The sequence below is a fragment of the Mustela putorius genome, unplaced genomic scaffold (genome assembly GCF_011764305.1).
Source record: "Mustela putorius furo isolate JIRA1106 unplaced genomic scaffold, ASM1176430v1.1 tig00003972_pilon_pilon_pilon, whole genome shotgun sequence".
Taxonomy (NCBI): Eukaryota; Metazoa; Chordata; class Mammalia; order Carnivora; family Mustelidae; genus Mustela; species Mustela putorius.
Genome location: NW_025422115.1, coordinates 6184627 through 6208378, shown reverse-complemented (window position 1 = coordinate 6208378; position 23752 = coordinate 6184627). Strand labels below are relative to the sequence as shown.

The 23752-nt window shown below is 39.7% G+C and overlaps 2 protein-coding genes across 5 annotated transcripts in view; one reads left to right on the top strand and one right to left on the bottom strand.

Moving 5' to 3' along the window:
* Window positions 1-663, bottom strand: part of ASB7 (ankyrin repeat and SOCS box containing 7) — a 47236-nt gene extending 46573 nt beyond the window's left edge. Inside the window, exon 1 of the mRNA XM_004759839.3 lies at window positions 100-663. The gene's annotated coding sequence lies outside the window, so the exon portion shown is untranslated. The remainder of the gene's footprint in view (window positions 1-99) is intronic.
* Window positions 664-883: 220 nt separating this feature from the next.
* On the top strand, window positions 884-22609 carry LINS1 (lines homolog 1). Of its 4 annotated transcripts, none has more exons than XM_004759836.3 (8): window positions 884-1021; window positions 1778-1817; window positions 14942-15443; window positions 15568-15657; window positions 16502-16643; window positions 17834-18424; window positions 19628-19799; window positions 21635-22609. In XM_004759836.3, exons 3-8 carry the CDS (start codon window positions 15021-15023, stop codon window positions 22515-22517), a joined length of 2301 nt encoding a protein of 766 aa, XP_004759893.1. In that variant the 5' UTR covers window positions 884-1021; window positions 1778-1817; window positions 14942-15020; the 3' UTR covers window positions 22518-22609. The 4 variants fall into 4 exon arrangements, with proteins under 4 accessions (XP_004759893.1, XP_044926437.1, XP_004759892.1 ...); XM_045070502.1 differs by having other exon boundaries at window positions 1778-1821; window positions 14942-15335; XM_004759835.3 differs by having other exon boundaries at window positions 1778-1821.
* Window positions 22610-23752: the final 1143 nt, after the last annotated feature.

The following is a 23752-nucleotide window of genomic DNA, read 5'->3' as shown; positions in this document are numbered from 1 at the left end:
GGGGTAGTAGAGGAAGAGTGGTTAAGAGCAGACAGGAAGAAGCAGTGATTCTCCCTCTCAGCCAGCCCCCTTACCTTCGGGGGAGGTAACTGACTTTACCTGTCTCTTCAGCTGCTGCTTCTCTTCCTCCTTTCAGCCTTCTCCACACTCACCAACTTCTCCATTGAACAAACACTCCAGGCAGGGCCGGACACGGGTGTTCCTGATTCTTCTCGGTGCCTCACGGCCCCAACCCAGCGAGCATCCGGACGGTCGAGCAGAACTGGGGCGACGGTCCTGACCGCCGGGCAGCCTCGGAGCAGGGGTGCAGGGAGGAAGTCCCGGCTCGAGTCGGGGGGCAGCCCGGGTCTGAGAGCTCGGAGCAGGGGCTGCCACACTCGGGGCCGAAGGCTCCCAACTACGGGGGCACACGGGAGGTCTCGGGGCAGCGAGGTCCCGGGTCATACAGGGTCCTAAGTGCCAGCCGCGGGGGCTACAGGCAGGGGGCTTTCGGGATGCACTTTGCACTGGGCCACCCCCGCCCCCTCCCTCCAGCACTTTGGGGTCACTGGGATGGGACCAAGCCTTCAGCAGCCAATCAGCGGCCGCATCGGAGCCTGAGCTCGGAGCCGTAAACCAGGTCCGGGGTGGGTGGGGGTGGGGGGGTGGGGGCGACTTGGTTGGTTGGTTGCTTCCTTCTCTCCTCCTTACCCCCGGCAGCCCCCACCCCTTGCCTGCCGTAAAGCCGTCTGCGCATTCGCGACAGTTAGAGGAGGCGTGCCGATCGAGGTTGGGACTCGTCTCCGATTGGTTTCACTCACTTCCCCCTCGGCTTCCCCCCCCCCCGTGGCTCCCGATGCTCCGCCCCTGGCGGAGGGACTCGATGCGGTTGCTAAGAGACACTGCACGCCAAGCGGGATCTCTGCGCATGCGAAGGAAGAGATCGGCCTGTGCGTTCCCCGAACTACGGTGGCCCGGAGGGTGGTGCTGTTCGTTTAATGGCGGTGTGAAGGCAGGGTCTCCCAACCCAGATCTCCGACAGGTAACTGGGAGTGGCAGCGGAGCTCCGCGGAGGGGAAAGCGTGTGTGCGGCTGACTGAGAGCCTGATCCAGGGGTTTAAGGCTGGGGAGGCGGCAGTCCCCAGGAAGCGAGGAGAGGGACGCCTGGTGCCGCAGCACCCCCTCAGCGCTCTTCAAAGGAGGGTGCCGGGTCCGTGGCTCATCTTCCCGTCCCTGAGGCCCCATTAGCTACCAGGCTGAACTTCCCTCGCCTGAGGAAAAGAGGACTCTTTTTTGGAATGGCGGTGACGCTTCAAGAGCTTTTCTTCAGGGACAGCGACCCTCACGGATTTCTGACAATGAAGGGGAAAGGAGAATGGAAAATACGCGAGATGGACATGTTTATTGAGTGCCTGTATTCATTTAGCAAGTGTTTAGTGGCCGGGCACTCTTCTAGCGGTCAGGGAGACGACGGTGAACGGGGTAGATACAATCAATGGTCCTCGTGGAACTTTCGCTTTGACAGGGGAGATAGATAAAATAATTACATAGGGTTAGGTTATAGAAAGAAAGTCAAGGAGAATAAGAGGATCGAGTTTGACTAGGACATGTCGACTATTTTAGATAGGTGGTCAGGAAAGGTCTCTGAGGAAGTGACATTTGAGCGGCGATCTGAATGGGGAGGAACAACCGTGGCAAGATCTGGGGTATGGAGCTGGGCGGAGGGAAGAGTTTTGCAGGCAGGTAGAATCAACAGCGCAAAGCCTCTGATCCTGGAATAACCTTTGATGTTTAACAGAAACTGCAAGAAAGAAGACCAGCGTGCGTGATCAAGCAGAGTGGGTAAGAGGGAGAATGGTAATAAAAAATGGGGGATGTGGGACAGATGGCAGACCTTGCGGGACCGTGTAAGCCGTCGTAGAGAAGTTACAATATCGTATTTAGGTTTTGAAAAGATCACTGGCTGGCTGCTCAGTGGAGAAGACTAGCGGGAGCAGGGCTACTGCAAATGTGGAAGGCTATTAGAGTAATCCAGACAAGCGCTAATATTATTTTAAACCAAGTCATCCAATACACCAGACATTTGGCTACCACCAACGTCCAGATAGAATGGCCTCTTTAATTATATAAAGGAAGTAATTTAATGTATCAGTTGCTTTTAAGATTGTTGTGTGGCAGATGGTGGTCACTGCAGACCCTTTCAATTTGTCCCCTGATGTCTTCTTTTACACTATCATTCATTCAAGAATACATGTTTTGGTGCTTTCCTCATGAGCTACCTATTGGCCTATGTAAGCAAGGAGCTCAGTCCTGCCCAGGGAAGCTCATAGTCAAAGTGTGGGGAAACCAAACCAGAAAATAATTATAGACAATGCAGTGAGATAAATACTTTAGTATAGGCTGGAGGAGCTCTTGGCAGGGCCCCCTAATCCTGAGTTGGATATGTAAAAGGCTTCCCTGGGACTGCAGGGTTTCAAATTAAGGGTTGAGAGCTGGTGGGAGAAGGTTGAATGTGGCCTAGTCAGAAAGAATGTGCCAAGCAAAGCTTGGGAACCCTTAAAGTGCACAGTTTCCGAGAACTTCAGAGAAAGCCTGTGTCTTTGTGGGGCAGATTGGTGAGAGGACTCCCAAGAGGCAGATCTTGAAGGACTTGCTGTGTCCAGGAGTTTGGATTTTATCCTAAGGAGAATGGAGAAGTTTTTCAGAAGAAAGTGGGTGTAGGTTAGGCTAAGAAACAACCATTTAGCAAGAAATCGGTTCGTTGTCTGGGGTGTAAGCGGTGTACTACAGTAATGGCAGGGAGGGTGGAGAGAAGTGGGCTGAGGAGGGGTTCAGAAAAATGTCAGATTTCTACCTGGTATACCTAAGAGATATAGTCACCATAAACTGAGACGCTGAGGAAGACAAGTCTGAGAGGCCATAGAAGTTGAGTTGAATTTGTGCTGAAGGTGCCTGTGGGCCTTCCAAGTGGAACTCTCTGATGGCGTTTACTACTTGAGTGCAGAGCCCAGAAGATAGCTAGACCCTAACTGGATTCTAAAGTTGTCAGCATGGAGATAGTAATTGAAGACATTGACAGAGTCCGTGAAATTGCTGTAAGAAGGGAAAGGACATGGAGGACTGAACATTTAAAGATCCCAACTACCCCCCCCATTTTATTGAGAAATAATTGATAAACATTACTGTATCAGTTTAAGGCAAACAGCATGATGGTTTGATTTACGTATATTGTGAAATGATTGCCACAGTAGGTTTAGCTAATATTTGTCTTCTCCTTAGATACAATAAAAAGAAATAAAAGAAAAAAAGGGAATTTTTTTTTCTTGTGGTGAACACTCAGGATTTACTCTCTTAGCAGCCTTCCTGTGTCTTCTACAGCTGTGTCAACAATAGTCACCTTACATCCCTAGTATTGCTGTAACTTATACAGTTGGATGTTCGTACCTCTTGGCCACCTTCCTCCAATTCCCCTTCCATCCCCCCCTCTGCCTTTGATAACCACAAGTTTGATCTCTTTTGCTGTGAGTTTGAGTTTTGTTTTTTATTTGTTTACATTCCACATATAAGTGAGATCATACAGTATTTGTCTTGTTCTGACTAATTTAACTTAGCACAGTGCCTTCAAGGGCCATCCATGTTGTTACAAATGGAATGAGTTCCTCGTTTTTTTTATGGCTGAATAACATTCCATTGTAGATAATACCACAACCTTTTCATCCACTAGGGCACTTCCATTTCCATCATAAATAATGCTGTTAGGAACATGGGGGTGCAGATATGTTTTCAAGTTAGTGTTTTTAATTCTTTTGGGAATATGCTCAGAAGTGGAATTGTCATATCATAAGGTAGTTCTATTATTAATTTTTTAAGGGTCCTCCATACTGGTTTCTATAGTGGTTGCACGAATTTACATTGCCAGCAGCAGTGCACAAGGGTTTTCTATTCTCCACATCTTACTAGCATTTGTTATCTCTTTTTGATGATGGTAACTTAACAGGTGTGAGGTGATATCTCATTGTAGTTTTAATTTGCATTTCCCTAGTGAGTCGTGATGGTGAGCATCCTTTCATGTACCTTGTTGGCCTTTTATAGTTCTTTGGGAAAAGGTCTATTTAGTTCCTTTGCCAGTTCTTTAAATTGGATTATTTGGGTTTTTTGTTACTGAGTTGTATGAGATGAGTTCTTTATATATTTTGGGTATTAATTAATCCGTTATCAGATGTATGGTTTGTGAACATTTTTTTTCTATTCCGTAGGTTTTCTTCATTATTTTGTTGATGACTTATTTAGCTATGTATGCAGAAGCTTTTTAGTTGGGTATAGTACTACTTGCTTATTTATTTTGTTGCTTATGCTTTAGGTGTCATCCAAAAAAAAAAAAAAAACAAAACATTACCAACACCCATGTCAAGGGACTTTATTCTTGTTTTCTTCCTGGAGCTTTAGTTCTTACATCTAAGACTTTGATCTATTTTGAGTTAATTTTTTGAGTCTAAGATATGGGTTCAATTTCATTCTTTTACGTGTGAATATCCAATTATCTCAGCACCATTAATTGAAAAGACTGGCTTCTCCATTGAATATTCTTGACTCCCATGTTCCCATGTCAGATATTAGTTGGCTATATAAGTGGGGAATGACTTTTGGGCTCTCGGTTCTCGTCCATTGGTCTGTTTGTTTTTATGCCAATACCATACTATTTTGGTGACTACCTTTATAGTATAGCTTGAAATCAGGAACTGGGATACCTTCTGCTTTGTTTTTTCTCACGATTTTTTTGGGGGGAGGGTTATTTGTGGTCTTTTGTGTTTCCATATAAATATTTGGAATGTTTTTTCTGTTTCTGTAAAAAGTACCATTGGAATGTAAATAGGGATTACTTTGAATCAATAGATGGCTTTTGGTCGTCTTGACATTTTAACAATATTAATTATCCCAGTCCAAGAACACAGGTTACCTTTCATCTATTTGTGTCTTAGAATTCTTTCATCAGTGTCTTGTGGTTTTCAGAGATCTTTTACTTCCTTAGTTTCACTTACTTCTAAGTGTTTTATTATTTTTGATGCTATTATAAATAGAATCAATTTCTTTATTTCTTTTTCAGAAAATTTGTTTTTATTGTATAGAAATGCTACTGATTTTCATGTTTAATTTTGTGTCCTGAAACTTCAACTAAATTTATTGATTAGATCTAACATTTTTTAGTTGAGTCTTGAGGATTTTCTTTATATAAAATCATATCATCCACAAACAGAGACAGTTTTACTTCTTCCTTTCCAATTCTGATACCATTTTATTTTTCTTGCCTTATTGCTGTACTTGGGACTTCCAATACTGGAGCATCCTGAGGCATGGAGAAAGGGAGAGAGTGGGACTAGGAGGTCAAAGGGAAGATGCCCAGCATGTGACATGCTCTTGGAAGATATCCTTTCCCCCTCCATCTTTTATAGGAGGGGGAGGTCCTCTTGCAGTCATAGTGGACCAGCTTTAATGACTCTTGTACTAGACAGAGATATTGGGAGCCTCTGTCCTTTTGTCTTCCAGACCTTCTCAGTGCCTTAGCCACCCTCATTAGCCTCTCTAATTTTGGCACCACTCTCGAACTTTCTGTAGACTCTAAACATTCATTTATTTATTTGGACAAAATGATTGCTGTCTTAGTTGGGACAGGAACCAGAATCCTGAAAGATTCTGTTTGAGAACAAAGACTTTTATTTAGAGTGCCTCAATTTCTGCCTCTAGAATCACAGCATTTTCATGAACAGGGAAATATACAATAAGTGTCCAGTTGGGCTGTGATCAGATTTGAACCTATTGTTCATTAAGCCAAAGCCTAATTCTGAGTTTCCCACTTGATTGGTAAACTGTAGTAACCTTTCACATAAAGAGAAGCATTTTTTCATTGTAACATTGGCCATGAAAGTTATTATTTTTCTGAATTTAACTATATGGGTTGTTTAAAGAAAATCTCCTAAAGAAGATAGTAGCATCTTCTTTATTGTTGTTGCTTTCTGTATACAAAGAAGGATTAAATTACTAGCAACTTGGTTTGTTGGGTTTTCTTTTTTTGATTTTTGATTTTTTATAAACATATAATATATTTTTAACCCCTGGGGTACAGGTATGTGAATCTCCAGGTTTACACACTTCACAGCACTCACCATAGCACATACCTTCCCCAATGTCCATAACCCCACCCCCCTTCGCCCAAGCCCCCTCCCCCAGCAACCCTCAGTTTGTTTTGTGAGATTAAGAGTCACTTATGGTTTGTCTCCCTCCCAATCCTATCTTGTTTCATTTATTCTTCTCCTGCCCACTTAAGCCCCCATGTTGTATCTCCACTTCCTCATATCAGAGTGATCATGTGATAGTTGTCTTTCTCCGCTTGACTTATTTTGCTAAGCATGATACCCTCTAGTTCCATCCATGTTGTCGCAAATGGCAAGATTTCATTTCTTTTGATGGCTGCATAATATTCCATTGTGTATATACACCACATCTTCTTTATCCATTCATCTGTTGATGGACATCTAGGTTCTTTCCATAGTTTGGCTATTTTGGACATTGCTGCTATAAACATTCGGGTGCACGTGCCCCTTCGGATCACTACGTTTGTATCTTTAGGGTAAATACCCAGTAGTGCAATTACTGGATCATAGGGTAGTTCTATTTTCAACATTTTGAGGAACCTCCATGCTGTTTAGCAACTTGGTTTTTAATAATTTTGAAACTGGGTGATGGCAGAATGTCTTCTAATGAGTAGACTACGCACTTAAAATTTCCACCTAGTTTTTACTTAGGAATATTTTTTAGGAAAATATTTTAACATTTTAAAATATGATGCTGCTCAGTTTTCCATCTATGAATTTTTAAAATTCAAAGTTCTAATACATTTACATATATATTTATTTGATATTCATGAAATTCTATGCACATTAACACTTAGGATCAGAAGGCTAATGTCTGTAGCTGCAATTACTGTATATTTTTTAAAAGATTTTTTTTTTTTTAATTTTAGAGATAGAGGTTGGGAGAGGGACAAGCAGACTCCCTGCTGAACATGGAGCCCACTGCGCGGCTCGATCCCACAACTCAGATCATGATCTGAGCCGAAATCAAGAGTCAGATGCTTAATTGACTGAGCCACCCAGGCGCCCCTGAAACTACTATATTTTTAATTGAATTGTTAATTTTGAGAAATTGTAGATTCACATGCAGTTGTAAGAAATAATACAGAGAGATCTTGTGTACCCTTTGACTAGTTTCCTCCAATGGTAGTGTTTTTCACAACTATCACACAATATCACCACCAGGATATTAGCATTAGTATAATCCACTGATCCTGTTCAGATTTCCTGTCTTACCTCTGTTTATTTATCTGGGTGTATATTTAGTTCTGTGCAATTTTTATCACATCTGTAAGTTAGTGTTGCCTTCACTAGTTCCATGATCACAAGGATCCCTTGTGTTGGCCTTTATAACTCTGCCTACCAAGTGGGAAGGAACCCTAACCTCTGGCAATCACTAATTTCTTCATCTCAACTTTGTCATTTCAAGAATGGAAGCACTCAGTATGCAACCTTATGAGACTGGCTTTTTTCTCTTGGCGTAATTTCCTAAGAACTATCCAAATCATTACATGTATCAATAGTTCTTTTCTTATTTCGATGCAGTATTCCTGTATGGTGTGAACGTACCACGGTATAACCATTCATACACTGAAGAGACATCTGGGCTATCTTCAGTTTCTTGCTATTATAAATGAACCTGCTATGAACGCTAATGTACAGCTTTTTGTGTGAATCTAATTCTTCATTTTACTGGAGTAACTGCCCAGGTGTGTACTTACTAGGTCATACAGTAGTTGCATATTTAGTTTCTTATTTTGCTTTAAAGATTTTATTTTTTTTTAGAGCAGTTTTAGGTCATGGCAAAATTCATCAGAAAGTACAGAAATTTTCTGTATATATTTCTCCTGCCCCTTGCACATGCAAAGCCTTCCCCTGTGTTATCAACATGCCCCCTCCCCCCAGTGGTAACATTTGTTACAATTGATGAACCTAATAGTGACACATCATAATCGCTCTGAGTCCGTAGTTCACGCTGGGGTTCACTCTTGGCTGTACTGAATTTGGACAAACATAAAATGATACATATCCACTTCTATAGGGTCATACAGAATCCTTTCACTGCCCTAAAAATCTGTGCTTCACCTATCCACCCCTTTCCTGCACCCCAACCACTGGCAACCACTGATCTTTTTACTGTCTCTGTAGTTTTACCTTTTCCAGAATGTCATGTAGTTGGAATCATACAGTATATAGCCTTTTCAGATGGGCTTTTTTTTTAACTTAGTACTATGCATTTAAGGTTCCTTCATGTCTTTTCATGGCTCAATAGCTCTTCCTTTTTAGTACTGAATAATATTCCATTGTCTGAATATACCACAGTTTGTTACCCATAGAAGGACGTCGTCACTGCTTCCGAATTTTGGAAACTATGAATAAAGTTGCTCTGTGTATCTGTGTTCAGGTTTTTGTGTTGAAATAAGTTTTCAGCTCCTTCAAGTAAATACCAAGGAGTGCGATTGCTGGAACATATGGTTAAGAGTATGTTTAGTTTTTTAAAGAAACTACCAGACTGTTTTCCAGAGAGACTGTACCATTTTATAATCTCACCAGCAATATACAAGTAGTTTGGTTCTCCATATCCTCTTCAGAAGTTGGCATCACAAATTTTTATCTCATCTGTAGCGAAAGTGGTATTTCCTGTGATTTTATATGTTTACCAGTGGCTAATGTGGTTGAACATCTTTTTGTGCACTTTTTTGCCATCTGTATATCTTCTTCAGAGGAGGGTCTGTTTATGTCTCTTGCCCATTTTCTGATTATTACTATCTTTTGAAATACTGAGTTTTGAGAATCTTTTATATATTATAGATACTAGCCCTTTGATTATTTGAGTAGCAAATATATTCTTTCAGTCTATAACTTATCTTTTCCTGCCCTTAAAAGGGTCCTTCGCAGAGCAAAAGTTTTTAATTTTGTTGAGATCTAGTTTATCAGTTTTTACTTTTTAGAGACTTCTTTGGGGGCCAAGTTTAAGAACTTTTTGCCTAGCCTTGAATCCTAAAGATTTTTCTCCTGCTTTTTTCTTTTTTCCTAAAATCTTAAGTTTTAAGCCCTTGATGCATTTTGAGTTAATTTTTTGTAAAAATTTGAAATCATTTTAAGTGAAGTCAAGTCAAGGTTTTAGTCACTCATATTAAATTGCCTTTAAACTATTGATGGCTGATAATCAAAGTATAATCTGTGGATAGTTTGGCTTTTCATCCTGGGTTTGATGTAGCTTCTAAAAGTAATTTAATATAAAAATTCAATCAAATGGATGTCCTGATTAATGTTTTAACCTTTGGTTGCTGAGTATCTTTTGAAAAAATTGTACTTGGTTTGCATTAGAAAGTTATATAGTAATTGACCTTGAGTTTAGATATTGTGCAACATATGAAAATAATTCTAAGGATGAGTATTCTGATTTACAGTACTGTAGGAGAAAATCTAGAAAGTATTAAAAATTAGACTGTGTGAGTTACTGTTTTCACTTGGGAAAATTATTAGAAGCCCTCTATTCCTCTATATTCTTGAGACTTGGAGCATCAGAGCAAATTTGGGGCGGACGAGAGGCTTTGATATTAGACTGTGTAGGTTCAAATCCGGGCTCTGCCATTTAACTAGCTCTGTAACTTAATCTCTCCTTGCCTTAATTACCTTATTTGTAAAATAGGTATGATAATTATTCACCTCATAAAGCTGTTGTGAACTTTATACTCGCTTAAAACCGTGTTTGGAACATAGTAGGCACTCAATAAATTTTAGCAATTCTTTTTCTTTTTAAGGTTTTTTTTTAAGGATTTTTTTTAAAGATTTTTATGTATTTATTTTGACAGAGAGATAGAGAGATACCACAAGTAGGCAGAGAGGCAGGCAGAGGGAGAGAGAGAGAAGCAGGCTCTCTGTTGAGCAGGGAGCCGGATGCGGGGCTCGATCCCATGACCCCGGAACCATGACCAGAGCCAAAGGCAGCTTCTTAACCAACTGAGCCACCCAAGCACCCCATCTTTTTCTTTTTCTTTAGATTTTATTTATTTGAGAGAAAGTGTGTGTACCTAGCACACACAAGTTGGGGGAGGGGCAGAGGGAGAACCAGCCTCTTTGCTGAGCAGGGAGCCTAATTAGGGGCTTATCCCAGGACCCCAAAATTATGACCTGAGCTGAGGGCAGAGTCTTATGCAACTGAGCCACCTAGGCACCCCTAAACTTTAGCAGCTCTTATTCCTGAAGCATCAGATTTGTGTGAAGATGCGTGAGAATACAGTACTTTGATATTAAGACATGTGTGCTTCTATTAGGAATAGAATATACAATTCAAATCATTTATAGTACTAAAGCAGTAAAAGAGAGTCCTGAGGCAAATTTTATGCTTGCTTTGGGTACCCACTTTGGCCACCTGGTAGTCATTCTCTGCCAAGAGGAATTTTCCCAAAAAAAAACCTCTTTAAAAACGCTCCCCATTTCTTGCCCTAATTAGACCTCTCCTATATTTGTTTCCTTTTCAGGCTAGACAGATCTCTCCCATATATCCAGTACAACTAGTTTAAAAACTTGTCTGAGAGGTGTACCTTCCTCCAGACCATCATGGAAAAGAGCTTGAGATATACTACCCTTGTAACAGACACTTCAGGGAAAAGGTGTGGTTGGTCAAATACCCCAGTTCACTTTTTCAGTATTTGTCTTTTCATTTAATACCATAATTCCTAAAAAAAAAGGGGGGGGGCGGGCTACAGTTCTCAATAGACTACCCATAGACATTTGTTTCAGTGAAGATTTCTTTGACATTGTAATGAGGAAAGAGTGATGCTTAGGCATAGTTGAACCAGCCTAGCATCCATCCTCTTCATTCATTTGGTACCTGCGAAGGGAGGGAAAATTCTTTCTCTGTCCTTCACAGTCTTCCAGCTGAACTAAGACTCAAATTTAGATGAGACAGATTAACAGGGAAAAAAAAAAAGTTTTATTACATGTGCACAAAGGCCCAGTAATGACATTGACACCTAAAGAAATGACCAAGACAGGCAGTTTTTATACATTTTTAGACAAAGAGACAATAAATATGTGACAAATTGATGGGACAGAGAAAACCTAACTTTGGACACTTTAATTAGTAAATTCTTAAGAGAATTTGGGTTGTGCTAGTAAATTTAGTAAAAGGATTATTTATACAGCCTTCCTGGCTCTCAATTTCTTACCAGTGGCGATCAGGATGTCTCTAACTTCTGATACTGGGAGGTTACCTCTTGCATGGGAGATTTATTTCCTGTTTTCAGGGGGCAGGGGAGGGTCTGAGCGTCCTTCCTGCACAGGCTGTCCCTGAAGTAATTTTTACTTAAAATAATCAATGTGTCAGAGTGGCACATTTTGGGGCAGCCTGTCTTTGGCACCCCTATACCTACCTGGCGTTTGTGGGCCCCCCACTAATGCTTTTCAACTGATTACTCATAACTACTCTTAGCAAAGAACTTAGGTCCCACGATGATAGAAAATAGCCCGTTCTCCCCCTGAAATGCTTGCTTCCTCGCATGTCTATGTATCTATTGATTTACTGGTATTCACTTTAGTTTTGCGTGCTGAAATGTTTGAACCATTTGAAATGGCTCTTTTCAAAATGGTTGAATACCCACAATTTTATTTTCATTCGTTGTAAAATTTAAGGACTTAAGATTTATAGAAGTACTATTGAAAGTTTTTTTTTAAATATTTATTTATTTATTTATTTGACAAAGAGAGCACAGGGGAGGGAGAGGAGAGAATCCCAAGCAAACTCCATGCAAAGCTTGGAGCCCAGTGGGGACTCGATCCCACAGCCTTGAGGTCATGACCTGAGCAAATACCAAGAGTCGAATGCCTAACTGTTTGAGCCACCCAGGTGCCTCTTAATGGAAGTATTGTTATTACTATAGCATTGAAATAAAAAGAATTTCATTTGTGGCTAAAAACTACAATAGGTTTGGGGCACCTGGGTGGCTCAGTTGGTTAAAGCCTCTGCCTTCGGCTCAAGTTGTGATCCCAGGGTCCTGGGATCGAGTCCCGCATCGGGCTCTCTGCCCAGCAGGGAGCCTGCTTCCTCCTCTCTCTCTGCCTGCCTTTCTGCCTACTTGTGATCTCTGTCAAATAAATAAATAAAATCTTTTTAAAAAACTACAGTAGGTTTTCACATATGCTATTAGTTAAAACCTAAAATAGTCTGTTGTCACAGAATATTTGACATATGAAAATGTAATAGTTTATGGCAACTTCAATAAAAGATGTCAGTAGTTTTGTTGGGAAGAAATGTTACTGTCGTAACTAAAATATAAAGTGAAATAAGTACAATGGAGATGGACTCTGACGTAGAATGTGAAAGCTAGTTTCTGTTTGTGGCAGATAAAACTCACCAGACAATTAAGATAATTTTATTCAGGCCTTTACAACAGGGAGAATATTTGTTAATGGGACACCTCTCAAAGAAGAAGGAGGAAATGTGGAGGTTTAGGAAACAAGGGCAGTCAGTGTGAAAGCGTAAAGGTGAGGTCTGTCTGGAAATATGGTGAGCCCTTTCCTGGAACATTAATCATTCTTGTTTTCCTGAAGCACCGTGTTCAGATAACAGATAACAGATAACATTGAACGCTATCAGATGGAACAAGGTTCCCGATTATTAGTTATGTTTCCAAATCGTGTGGGATATTCACCACAGTTTCAAAAGAGGATGCAGAGAAACTTTACCAGGGGAAATTTCATTCATAACTTTAAGTTACCTTCTATAGGGCTCTTCATACCCATTTCTACACTATAGGACAAAAACGAGGCAGTTTTGTCCCGTCGGGGTGGTCCGGAATTGAAATTCCTTAGAAGCTAATAAGCAAGGGGGAAGAAACCAGTGGAGAGGGAAGTGTAAAGACCAGGGGCAGGCCAGTGGCCATACTGGAGAAGTGAGACCCACTGCAGCCCTCCTATGACTCCTCCAGGGAGGACCAAAGATAAAGATGGACTGGGCATTTATAAATGGGCCAGAGTAGCTGTAGGCAATCCTTGAACTTTATTAAAGGATAAATTGGAAGAGGACAAAGTCATGACCCATACAAAATGAACTTACTGTATCAGCGATTTTATTTAACTCATTAACTAATGAAAGAACTAGGCAGATGTCACAACCGTTTTAAAGGAAAAGTTAAAGAACCATGAATTTATATGGAGTAAAGGAATGTAGAGCTGAGTTTACACATAGGAGCAAAACTGGCTTTCCCCTGCTGAGAGGAAGGTTGCCCCTCCACTGGACAATTATGTGCATGTCTATAGACAGGAATTATTTGCATTGCCATCAGCAATCAACAAATCTACAAAGATATGAAATAGCTCAAAGGCAATGAAAGGACTAAGCCCCAAAGGATCATATTCCCAGAGGCTCAGCATTCCATTGGAAGGATATTCTGTAATCTCTAACTTTTGCCAAAGTCTTAAGTTTTCCCAGCTATGCTTGCTCTGTAGTAACTACATTAATAATCGTATTACCCATAACATATCCTCTAATACTCATCTGTCAGCGATCGTCCATGTTCCTTGCTTTATAAGCTGTTCCTGACCCTAAATGCCCTTTGCCTTCTCCTCACTCTTGCTGGTGTCTATCATGTCAGAGTCCAGGACAGCGGGAGTGTCTCAAGTTGTATCCAGCTGCAAGTACAGTGTGCTCACGTTTGGACGACTTTTGCTGAACATCTTGTCTTTTTCTTGGCATGGCATTTTTCATTTTTTTGTTTAAGGTTGAAAGTGCGGGCCAAGGATCTTCCTATTATTTAATTTTAAGTTGTGAATTAATCATCAGTCAACACATTTGACCACACCGCATTTGATCACACAGCAATCTAACTAGGTTTTTCATCTGTTAGTTGAAGGTGAAAGTTAATTAATTGGGGGTTTCCCTGGGGGTGTCAGCCTGCATTGTTATGCCCCCCAGCCCCCAAGGGAGGTACTACTGGCATCTAGTGGGTAGAGGCCAGGCTAGGAATGCTGCTAAACTTCCTCCAATGCACAGGCCAACTCCCCCCACAACACAATTATCCAGCCCCTAAAGTCAGTAGTGCCAAGATTAAGAGGCCCTCATGGCCCATTGAAAACTGTTAGAGAAAAGAAGTTTCTACTCTGATAAAATTAAAAATAATTTTATGGTCTTAGAGAGGAGAAGGGAGTTGAGGTAAATTGGAAGGGGAGGTGAATCATGAGAGACTATGGACTCTGAAAAACAATCTGAGGGGATTGAAGTGGCAGGGGTGTGGGAGGTTGGGGTACCAGGTGGTGGGTATTAGAGAAGGCACGGATTGCATGGAGCACTGGGTGTGGTGCAAAAATAATGAATACTGTTTTTCTGAAAATAAATAAATTGAAAAAATTTTTTAAAAAAATCATAGGAAACAAACTGAGGGTTGCTGAAGAGGAGGGAGGTCAAGGTATGGGGTAACTCGGTGATGGATATTAAGGAAGGCATGTGATGTAATGAGCACTGGATATTATATAAGACTGATGAATCCCAGACTTCTACCTCGGAAACCAGTAATACATTATATGTTAATTGAATTTCAATTTTTTAAAATGTTAAAAAAAATTAAAATAATCTTTAAAAAAACTGAAAATAATGGATCAAAAAGAAAAAAAATAATAATTTTATGGTCTTAAATCTGTATGGAAAGCATATATTTCATTTTTACAGTCTTAAAATAATGTTGGTATTACCAGTTTTCCGTTTTAGAAATTAAGCAATCGGTATTACCTTTTACTTGAGAGGCTAAATGATTAAAGGGGAACAGATGCCTTTCCCCTGTAATATGATATATTTGATGCTAATAATTTTACAATTATTGTTCCTATTTTAGGTTTTCCTGAAGAAACGTCTTAACAGATTTGTCGCATTTCTGAGACTGATAGTTACGGTTTGGAATTGTCAGCTTTCTCATGAGATACATTTTGGCAATCCCAATGAAAGCTTTCCTTGACATTTTAGAACAATTATACAAGAAGGTCCTTCTGGGAGTCACACTTGAAAATGAGAACCATGATTACATCTTTTATCTCGACCCAGCATCTTTGAATCAAGACTGCTCTACAATGACGTCTTTGGAATGCCCAAACCCCCATGGTGTCCAGGACAAGCATCAGCCATCCTCTGCCAATTTGGCTACCATTTCTGTATTGCCTATGTGTTTGGAGAAACACTCACCAATAGGCAGTGCCCGAGAAATAGTGCTCCTTCAGTTAACAGTAATCAAGGTGATGATAACCAGAATATTGTCTGTTGAAACTGACTTCCGTGCAAAGGAGAAATACAGAGATGTAATTAAAATTCTTTTGAAATCATCTGACATCGATTCTAAATTAGTAAGCCATTTTTTTCTGTGGGTTTTTGTTTTGTTTTGGGGGTTTTTCTTTAGATCTAGATGTTTAAAACAAAAGTTTTAAAAACATTCAGTAATAATGGGTAAGTTTATTTGTTTTCCCATAGACCTGTATGTTCCAAGACTCGGATAAATTGTTATCTCACATGGCTGCAAAGTGCCTTGCATTACTTCTGTATTTCCAGTTGAGAGAAAAGGTAAGATAAGTAATCAAATTATGCTCTTTTCTTTCATGTTTTCTTTAAAATTGTTCTTTGACATTCGATTTACCCTTCAAATGTTTGTATCAATAAAATGTTTGCTCTTTCAATAACACAGAAATCCATAAAAGTATAAGAATATAGTAATATAATAGTGACTTGTATCAAAGATTAGAGTCTTAAATATGTCATAAGTCATGATAAATCAGATTCTTCACCTGAAGGATGGGTTTCAAGTCAGTCTATAACTTCTTCAGTTTCTCAAAGGAGCAAGCAGGCCTGCTTCCTTTTCTTCAAAAAAAGATTTAGGAACCTCTGCTGGAGACCACAACCGTTTTTACAGGTTCAATATAAATAAATTCTAAGAATGGTCCTCAGCATGATGAAAAAAAACACAAATTGAGCATCAGATTTTTCTGTCTCTGAATTAGTTAATAAATGTAAGCATCTCCTGATTTATTTAAGCTATAATACTTGTTCCTTTCTCAAAGTAACATTTTTTTCCAAATACAAAACGTGGCATTTTACTAGTAGAAAATTTAGGAAATGAGAGAAATATGAAGAACAAAATAAAAATCGCACATCATTCCACCACCTAGAAATAATCATTGCTAATATTTTCATGTTCCCTGCTGAGCCTTTATTTCTATGGCACATTGAATTTTTTCACTTAGAGAATATTAGGATATTTGTATCTTTCTTGTTTTACCAAATACTAGACTCTTTTTTGGGGGGTGGGTCTATAAAACAATGTTTTATAGAGTTGTGTGTAATAGGTAATTTGCAATTGTAAAGAAAATTTTCTAATATAGCTTGCTATTTTTTGTTTTCTTACTTATAGATAACATTTAGCAATTCCTGGATTGCTTTTTGCCAAAAAAATCTTTCTGAATACCCTGAAAATGAGAAGGCAGGATACTGCCTCTGGACCCTGACTTTTATAATAAAAGAAATCTTTAAAGATACATGTTCACAGAAAACAGGTACAAATTCTGGATCCCCATAAATGTCATTCTTTTGCTCCCAAGGACGATTATGTTTATAATGAAGATTTAAACTTACTTTATAGCATCTGATCTGTCCTGAAGTATGAAAAACTAAAGAATCCTATTCCAGATTTTTTGACTGAAGATTCCTTTTTAAAATGAAACATTATATTGGGGTGCCTGGGTGGCTCAGTGGGTTAAGCCGCTGCCTTCGGCTCAGGTCATGATCTCAGGGTCCTGGGATCGAGTCCTGCATCGGGCTCTCTGCTCAGCAGGGAGCCTGCTTCCCTCTCTCTCTCTCTGCCTGCCTCTCCGACTACTTGTGATTTCTCTCTGCCAAATAAATAAATAAAATCTTTAAAAAATAAAAAAATTAAAAAATAAAAAATAAAATGAAACATTATAAGGAAAAAATTAAAGCTATTATTATATGTCCCTTTTGATATTGTAAAATGGATAATTAACTGTAGTTATTAGCTTTGTTCTTTTGTTTGTTTCAAGTTTTTATTTAAATTCTAGGTAACATTGGGCGCCTGGGTGGCTCAGTGGGTTAAATTCTAGGTAACATATAGTGTAATAGTGATTTCAGGAGTAGAAATTAGTGATTCATCACTTACAAACAACCCCCAGTGCTCATTACAAGTGTCCTTAATCCCCGTCACCCGTTTAACCCATCCTCCCCAACCACCTCCCCTCCAGCATGCTCACTTTGTTCTCTGTAGTGAAAAGTCTGTTTTCTGGGAGCATCTGGGTGGCTCAGTCAGTTTAGTGTCTGCCTTTGGTACAGGTCATGATCCCAGGATCCTGGGATCAGGCCACACATCTGGCTCTCTGCTCAGCAGGGGCCTGCCTCTTTCTCCATGTTCATCTGTTTTGTGTCCTAAATTCCACATATGAGTGAAATCATATGACATTTGTCTTTCTCTGACTGACTCATGTCACCTGAGCTCTGTCCACGTCATTGCAAATGGCAAGATTTCATTCTTTTTCATGGCTGAGTAATACTCTATTGTCGAATATATACCATGTCTTATTACCTGTTATTCTGTGTCTTTGTTCACATTAAACCATCCAAATCCATTTTTTCATCTTGTAAAGTGATGCTATTTATAAAAATTGAATTGTAAATTCTTTTACGAAGCCTTCACTTTTCCTCTTGTTTATAACTACTATTTTTCTCATTGCAGAAATTTTAAAGCAGTTCCTGTCTCCTTTTGACACTATTTTCGAAGTTTTTTACAGTTTGTTATTTTCTCATCATTTTGAAAGCTGCCAAGATACCTCTAAAATAATAAACAGCTTGATATGTTCCCTGGAATTACTTGAACTTCTTATAGCTTCCAGAATCCACCTGAAGCTACATTTCACTTGCCAGAGGATTTTATTTTTGAAACCTTCTTGTGTGCTGGACGTTATTACCTGGCCCGTTCAGGCTTTTGTCAAAAGGAAATTCATCATTTTCATCAAAAAGTGCCTTCTCTGGAAAGTGGGTGAAGACCTGTGTCAGGGAGCTAGCCCTGTCCTATTGCCGCCAGATCAGCATTTAGATGTAGATATCTTGGCTTTAGCGGATGCTATCTTGCGAGCTGTGGATTTGGGCTTATTGAGGACGTTGTCTGTCCATGGAAAGCCTCCCCGCTTTGGTGGAGAGGAAGTTCAGCCTACATGTGAACGTGCCCCTGGTCCAGATCATGTTATTCTCAGAGCAGCAAGCCTGCTTATCATTAAATCCTTAGAAATCAAGTTTCAAAGTTGTACTTCAGCAAACGAAATGAAAGGTAATTCTCTGAACTCCTTTTGTGTGCAAAGTAATGAGCAGTTGTTTACGGATACAAAGTAATTCATAATTTTCAAATCTCAGGACTGTAACTCCACTAATTAAATGTACATGTTATCATAATTATAATTTATTAAATTTTCTTTAAAAAATTAGAATTACACTAAGAACACGTCAACATTTTGTGGGCTACACTGAATTTGTACAGCATAATCTAAGTTTAAAAACAAAGAGATGCTATTGAATCACCTCAAAGCACGTGATAGAAGTCAGTTCAGATATTTGTAGTATTTCATTCCTATTTTCCTTCATAAAATTGAGTAACTGCTAATGTAGATTATCAATAAATAGAAAGTGAATTAAAACTAACATGTGGGAAGTTACATTGATTAAGAAATCGTTGCACATAATGTCCAGGATCTTAACTGTTTTAACTTAAGACAACTATTTAAAGTAGGATAATCAACTTAGGTGTGGGGGGCAGATATGTCTTCCATTTCACCTGCTAAAACAGAATAGTTGATGTCTCTAAACAAACAGCATATAGTTTTAGTGAAAGGTTTGAATTGTAAGTAGTGACTTCCCTGAATTGCTTTGAATGTCGTAATTAGAAGGTACTGTGTACTAGGTATCATTCTGTGTGGTTATAATTTACAACACTAGGTGGCATATGTTCTATAATTCAGAGTTTTAAATTACAGCTAAAACTCCCCAAAACCTTTTTTGGTTTTTGTGCATAATAGTAGTACTTTCTTTTAATACTTCAAACAAACAAAAAAAATGTCCTGCTATTTTAAAGGCAAAATGATTTTTGCTGGGTTGTTCTGTTGCCTCTAGTAACAGACAGCTGCAGCATCCCGTGAAGTGATGTCTTTCGTCTACTATTCATTTATTTATATGCTTTTAGCAAGAATTTGTGTAACTCTAGTTTCTCTGAAATAATTAGTTATCTGGTCCTTGCGGTGAGTAGATGATCTGGTTGTACATTTTAGTTGTAGCCTCTTGAGTGAGTCACTTTTTTTTCTCTGACATTCAGTTTCCTAATTTGCAAAGTGGAGATAATCCCTAACTGACAGGCTTTCTGAAAGTGGGAATCACGACAATCCACGTTGCAGTGCTTGAGATGCCTATATATAAAATTATTGTAAGATATTAATGCATCCAGAATCAGTCGACTGCTCTTTGAAATGTGCATCTGTTGAAGTTGATTTACAGAGTTTCATGTCTGAGTTACTGACCTTCTTAAAGCCCCACCTTCAGCCCTCTCTTCAGTCACACAATCCGTGTGAGTGGATCTCCAGGGTCTTCATAGAACAGGACGATGACATGTTGGAGGCTGCCAAGGCATCATTGGGCATCTACCTAAAGTTGACCAGGCCAGTATATTTTAAAGTAATTTTACTAACTGTGTGCCAGAAAAGCAGAAAACATTTTTAATAATGTGCTGGACATACTATTTACTTTCCATCATTAAGGGGAAAAGAAAAATCCCTAACAATCTTGTGGTTTCCTTATAAGTTCCAATTCCTTGCTTTAACCCTGCCCTACATGAAAATGAGATTACATCTGAGTTCTCATTATGAAAACTTGGCTGGGTAGGCAGATCTGGGGGAGTGGAACTAGACCGGGGGGCTGCAAAGCACGGGTTCTGGTTTCGCTTCATCTGTTTCACCTGTGCCGTCAGGAGTAAGCTCGTACCATTATCAGAACTTTCATTTAATAAATGTTTAAAAATGCTGTTCGCCCCCAACACTTAACTTTTCCATCATGAGCTTCAATGTGGTGCTTTTGGCCTTTTTAAAGGTAACCTTAGCCTTGGAACTAACCAAAGTTGCAGCTCAAAGTTTTCATTTTTATCGTACACCTGAATGGGGGCTGATAGCGACTTGAGGCAGGTCCCTGAGTTTGTGTCTGATGACACGGCATTGCTGAGCCTGTTCATGCTTTATTAAAGCGGCTGTCCATGGGGTCCTATCATCCTGTGGCAAAGATCTGTAATTGGCTATGAAGCTCGTAACCGATGACCTTTTACACTGTTCCTGCTTGGCTTTATTAAAACCCTGAAGTATTTGCTTGATTTCCATTTCTTTCTTGGCTTCAGAGAAAGAGCTTTCTTACTAATGCCCGATGGTTCAGTGCTGTCCTGCCAGTTTGTACTTGTGTTATGGCCGCGTTGGCAGCAGCTGCTTTCAGACTATGAGCGTTTGGGGCCAATTTTCAAAAGGTTCTAATCAAGAACACAAAATACCGGCATGTGATTTGAATTAGGCTCCCAAACGGTGCTGAAAAGGCACATGCCGATGAGCCCCTTAGACTAGATCTTAGTTGTATTCCCAGCTGACTCCTTCCTGCTCAGGGAAGAGGAAGCCTCTGTATGAAATCTCTAACTTTCTTCACCTCAGTGTGTCCAGAGAGGCATGTGCTCATGCTGTTTGTATTTTTTTTTTTCATGTAGCTTTTTTAGTTAAGATCGTTTGGTTATTAGTTGAGATTTTTGCTCAGACTAGTCTAAGCAAAAAAAAAAAAAAAAAGTGGGGGGTGGGTGGGGTATTTATTAGCTTACTATTAGAAATTCATCCCAAGGGGCTTGTTGGCAGCAGATATCACTGTATATAATAGGGATTCAATCATGTCGTTGGTCATTGCTCTTTGTCTGTATCTTGCAAACCTGAATTCATTCTCAGGAGGGGCTACCAGCAGTGCCTGGCTTTTGGTTACCATCTTTAATAGCTCCAGCATGAGTCCCAGGATGGGGGGGGTCTGGTTAGCCCTCTGGGGTCACAGATTCGTGTTGGATGCAATCATTGTAGCCAGGAGCGTGAGGTGCTCTGAGTGGTCAGTCTAGGTCCTGTGCCCACCCTTATCGAGAAGAGCGTGGAAGGAAAGGAAGGAGCTCATCCTCCAGCCCCGTATTACCCTCTGTAATCAGTTACCTGTAGGAATGAGGAACTCTGATATCAAGAGACAGGAAGACAGAGGACTTTTGTTCAGCAGACAAGAACTACCAAAGTCCATGAATTTTATTTATTGAGTTAGATTTATATGGAGTTTGTAGAGGAAGAGATTGTTTTGAATTGTTTTTCTCTTAAAACAATGCATAGATTAAAAAGTAATCTGATAGATGAATTTGTGGTATGTGAATTATGTCTGTTAAAACTGTTATTTTTGTAAAAAGTCATTAATCTGGGGTCTCCGTTACTTTGATTTTCAGACAACATAAAGCTACTGAAAGCTCGACCCAAGAAAAAGAAATGTGGAATCATCACACACATGAATATGGCTATAATCCACACTGTATTTTCTTATTCTTACTGAAAAATATAGGATTTGATTCTTCAGTTCTTCTTGACTTTCTCATTTCATCAGAAACTTGTTTCCTTGAATATTTTGTTAGATACTTAAAATTACTGCAAAAAGACTGGGCTATTTTTTTCACAATTTGTAAGGATTTTGACCTAACAGCATCTAAAGATAGTATAAATATTTGCGGTTGTAGCTCCTCACTTGTCCAGGACAGAAGCAGCAACCAAACAGAACTTAGCCCTTCAGCTGCTTTTGGTCGTCCCAGAAGTGTTCATGCTTCAGTGTCCTGGGCTTCTGATTTTTCTTCTGGATCTCTGAGCCAGCTCGTGATGTCCAAGGAGACCCACACCACACTCCAGGCTGATAGTCTGTCTCCCCGCCGAGCCTCCCACAGTCTCGTGGATTATGACAGCTCTGATGATTCTGAAGCAGAAGGCACAGACCAGCACTCAGCGAACAGTAAACAAATATCTTTACACCAAGAAGCAATGAAGAAATCTCAGGACATAGTTGGAACAGGTATGGATAAAAAACAGCTCAGCCTGGAGCATCAGTCCAGGCCTCTGGTTCCAAAACAGTCTAATATTACCTTCTCTGTCGATTGTGATAATGTCCCAAAGAACGTCTCTGAAGTGGGCGTATCCTACAGGACACTGAAGTGCTTTGAAGAGCTACAAAGTGCCATTTACCGTTTGCAGAAGAAAAATCTTTTCCCATATAATGCCATACCACTTTTGAAGTTGTTGAAACATATTGAGGCAATATATAACGAGAGTATGAACACTTTGTGAAACAGCAGCATTTTATTTCCAGGAACTGTTTTTCCCTGCTATAAATTGTGCCATAATGAGATCATCATAAAAATAAATAAATACCCTCAAAAGCGTTTTCTAAGTCAAATCTTTCCTTTTGCCCTTTCAGAGTAGCCTCATGACTAACAGATACCTCAAATGACAAGTCACCTGCTACGGTTTTATGTCACTTGAAATTTACACTGGTTCAAACTTCACACAAAACTTGGGATGGATATTGTATTAGTTTGCTAGGGCTGCTGTTAACAAATTTGCCACAAATTCGGCAGCTTAAAAGCAACAGAAATTTATTCTCTCGTTGTTCTGAAGACTAGAAGTCCGTAATCAAGGTGTCAGCCAGGCCACGCTCTCTCTCAAGGTGCCAGGGAAGAATCCTTCCCCGCCTCTTCATATCTTCTGGCGATTGCTGGCAATCCTTGGTGTTCTATAGCTTGGAGCTGTGTCAGGCCAGCCTCTTCCTCTGTTGTCACATGAGGTTTTCCCTATATAGGTCTGTTTCCCTATATATGTCCGATCTCCCCCTGTAGACACCAGTCATTAGATTAACAGCCACTCTTATCCAGTGTGACCTTACCCTAACTTGATTACATCAGCAGAGACCCTACCTCCAAATAAAATCACATTCATGGGTTTTGGGTAGATGTGAATTTTGGGACGGATACTCTTTAATCCAGTATACTTATTATTTCCCTCTGAGGTATTTATCTGTAATGGGATAGCTAAAAAACTTAAACTCTTAGCAGATTTTTGTTTTTTTCTTAGGAGAGATCAGCTCACTGTATATGTAGATGGATGATCTAGTCTATGAACATGAGTCTATACCTTAAAGCAAATTTTTAATCACTAGATAGTTTTTCCACTAAAAACTGTTGTGGGGGCGCCTGGGTGCCTCAGTCAGTTAAGTGTCTGACTTTTGATCTTAGCGCAGGTCTTGAGCTCAGTCATGAGTTCAAGCCTCACATTGGGCTCCACTGTGGAGCCTACTTAAAAAAAAAAAATAGTAAAAATAAATCGTTTTGAAATGGATAATTATATTCTGTATTCTGTGTTTTTGAGGGGAAGCAGTAAGGCTGTGGAATCAAAACCAGTCAGTACTCATTCAAGTAGAAATAGAAAGATCAGTGGAACTAAATAGAGAATTTCTAATTAAGATAGTGATAAGATGCTAACGTTAACCGAATAGAAATGCAGAGGTCAAAAAGTCTGGTAACAAT

Excerpts from the sequence above, each read along its gene's own strand:
- LINS1 (XM_004759837.3), top strand. The coding sequence starts at position 15,021 with ATGAGATACATTTTGGCAATCCCAATGAAAGCTTTCCTTGACATTTTA. Across the intron at positions 15,444-15,567 it reads CTGACATCGATTCTAAATTA|ACCTGTATGTTCCAAGACTC; the intron begins GTAAGCCATTTT and ends GTTTTCCCATAG. Across the intron at positions 16,644-17,833 it reads TACATGTTCACAGAAAACAG|AAATTTTAAAGCAGTTCCTG; the intron begins GTACAAATTCTG and ends TTCTCATTGCAG.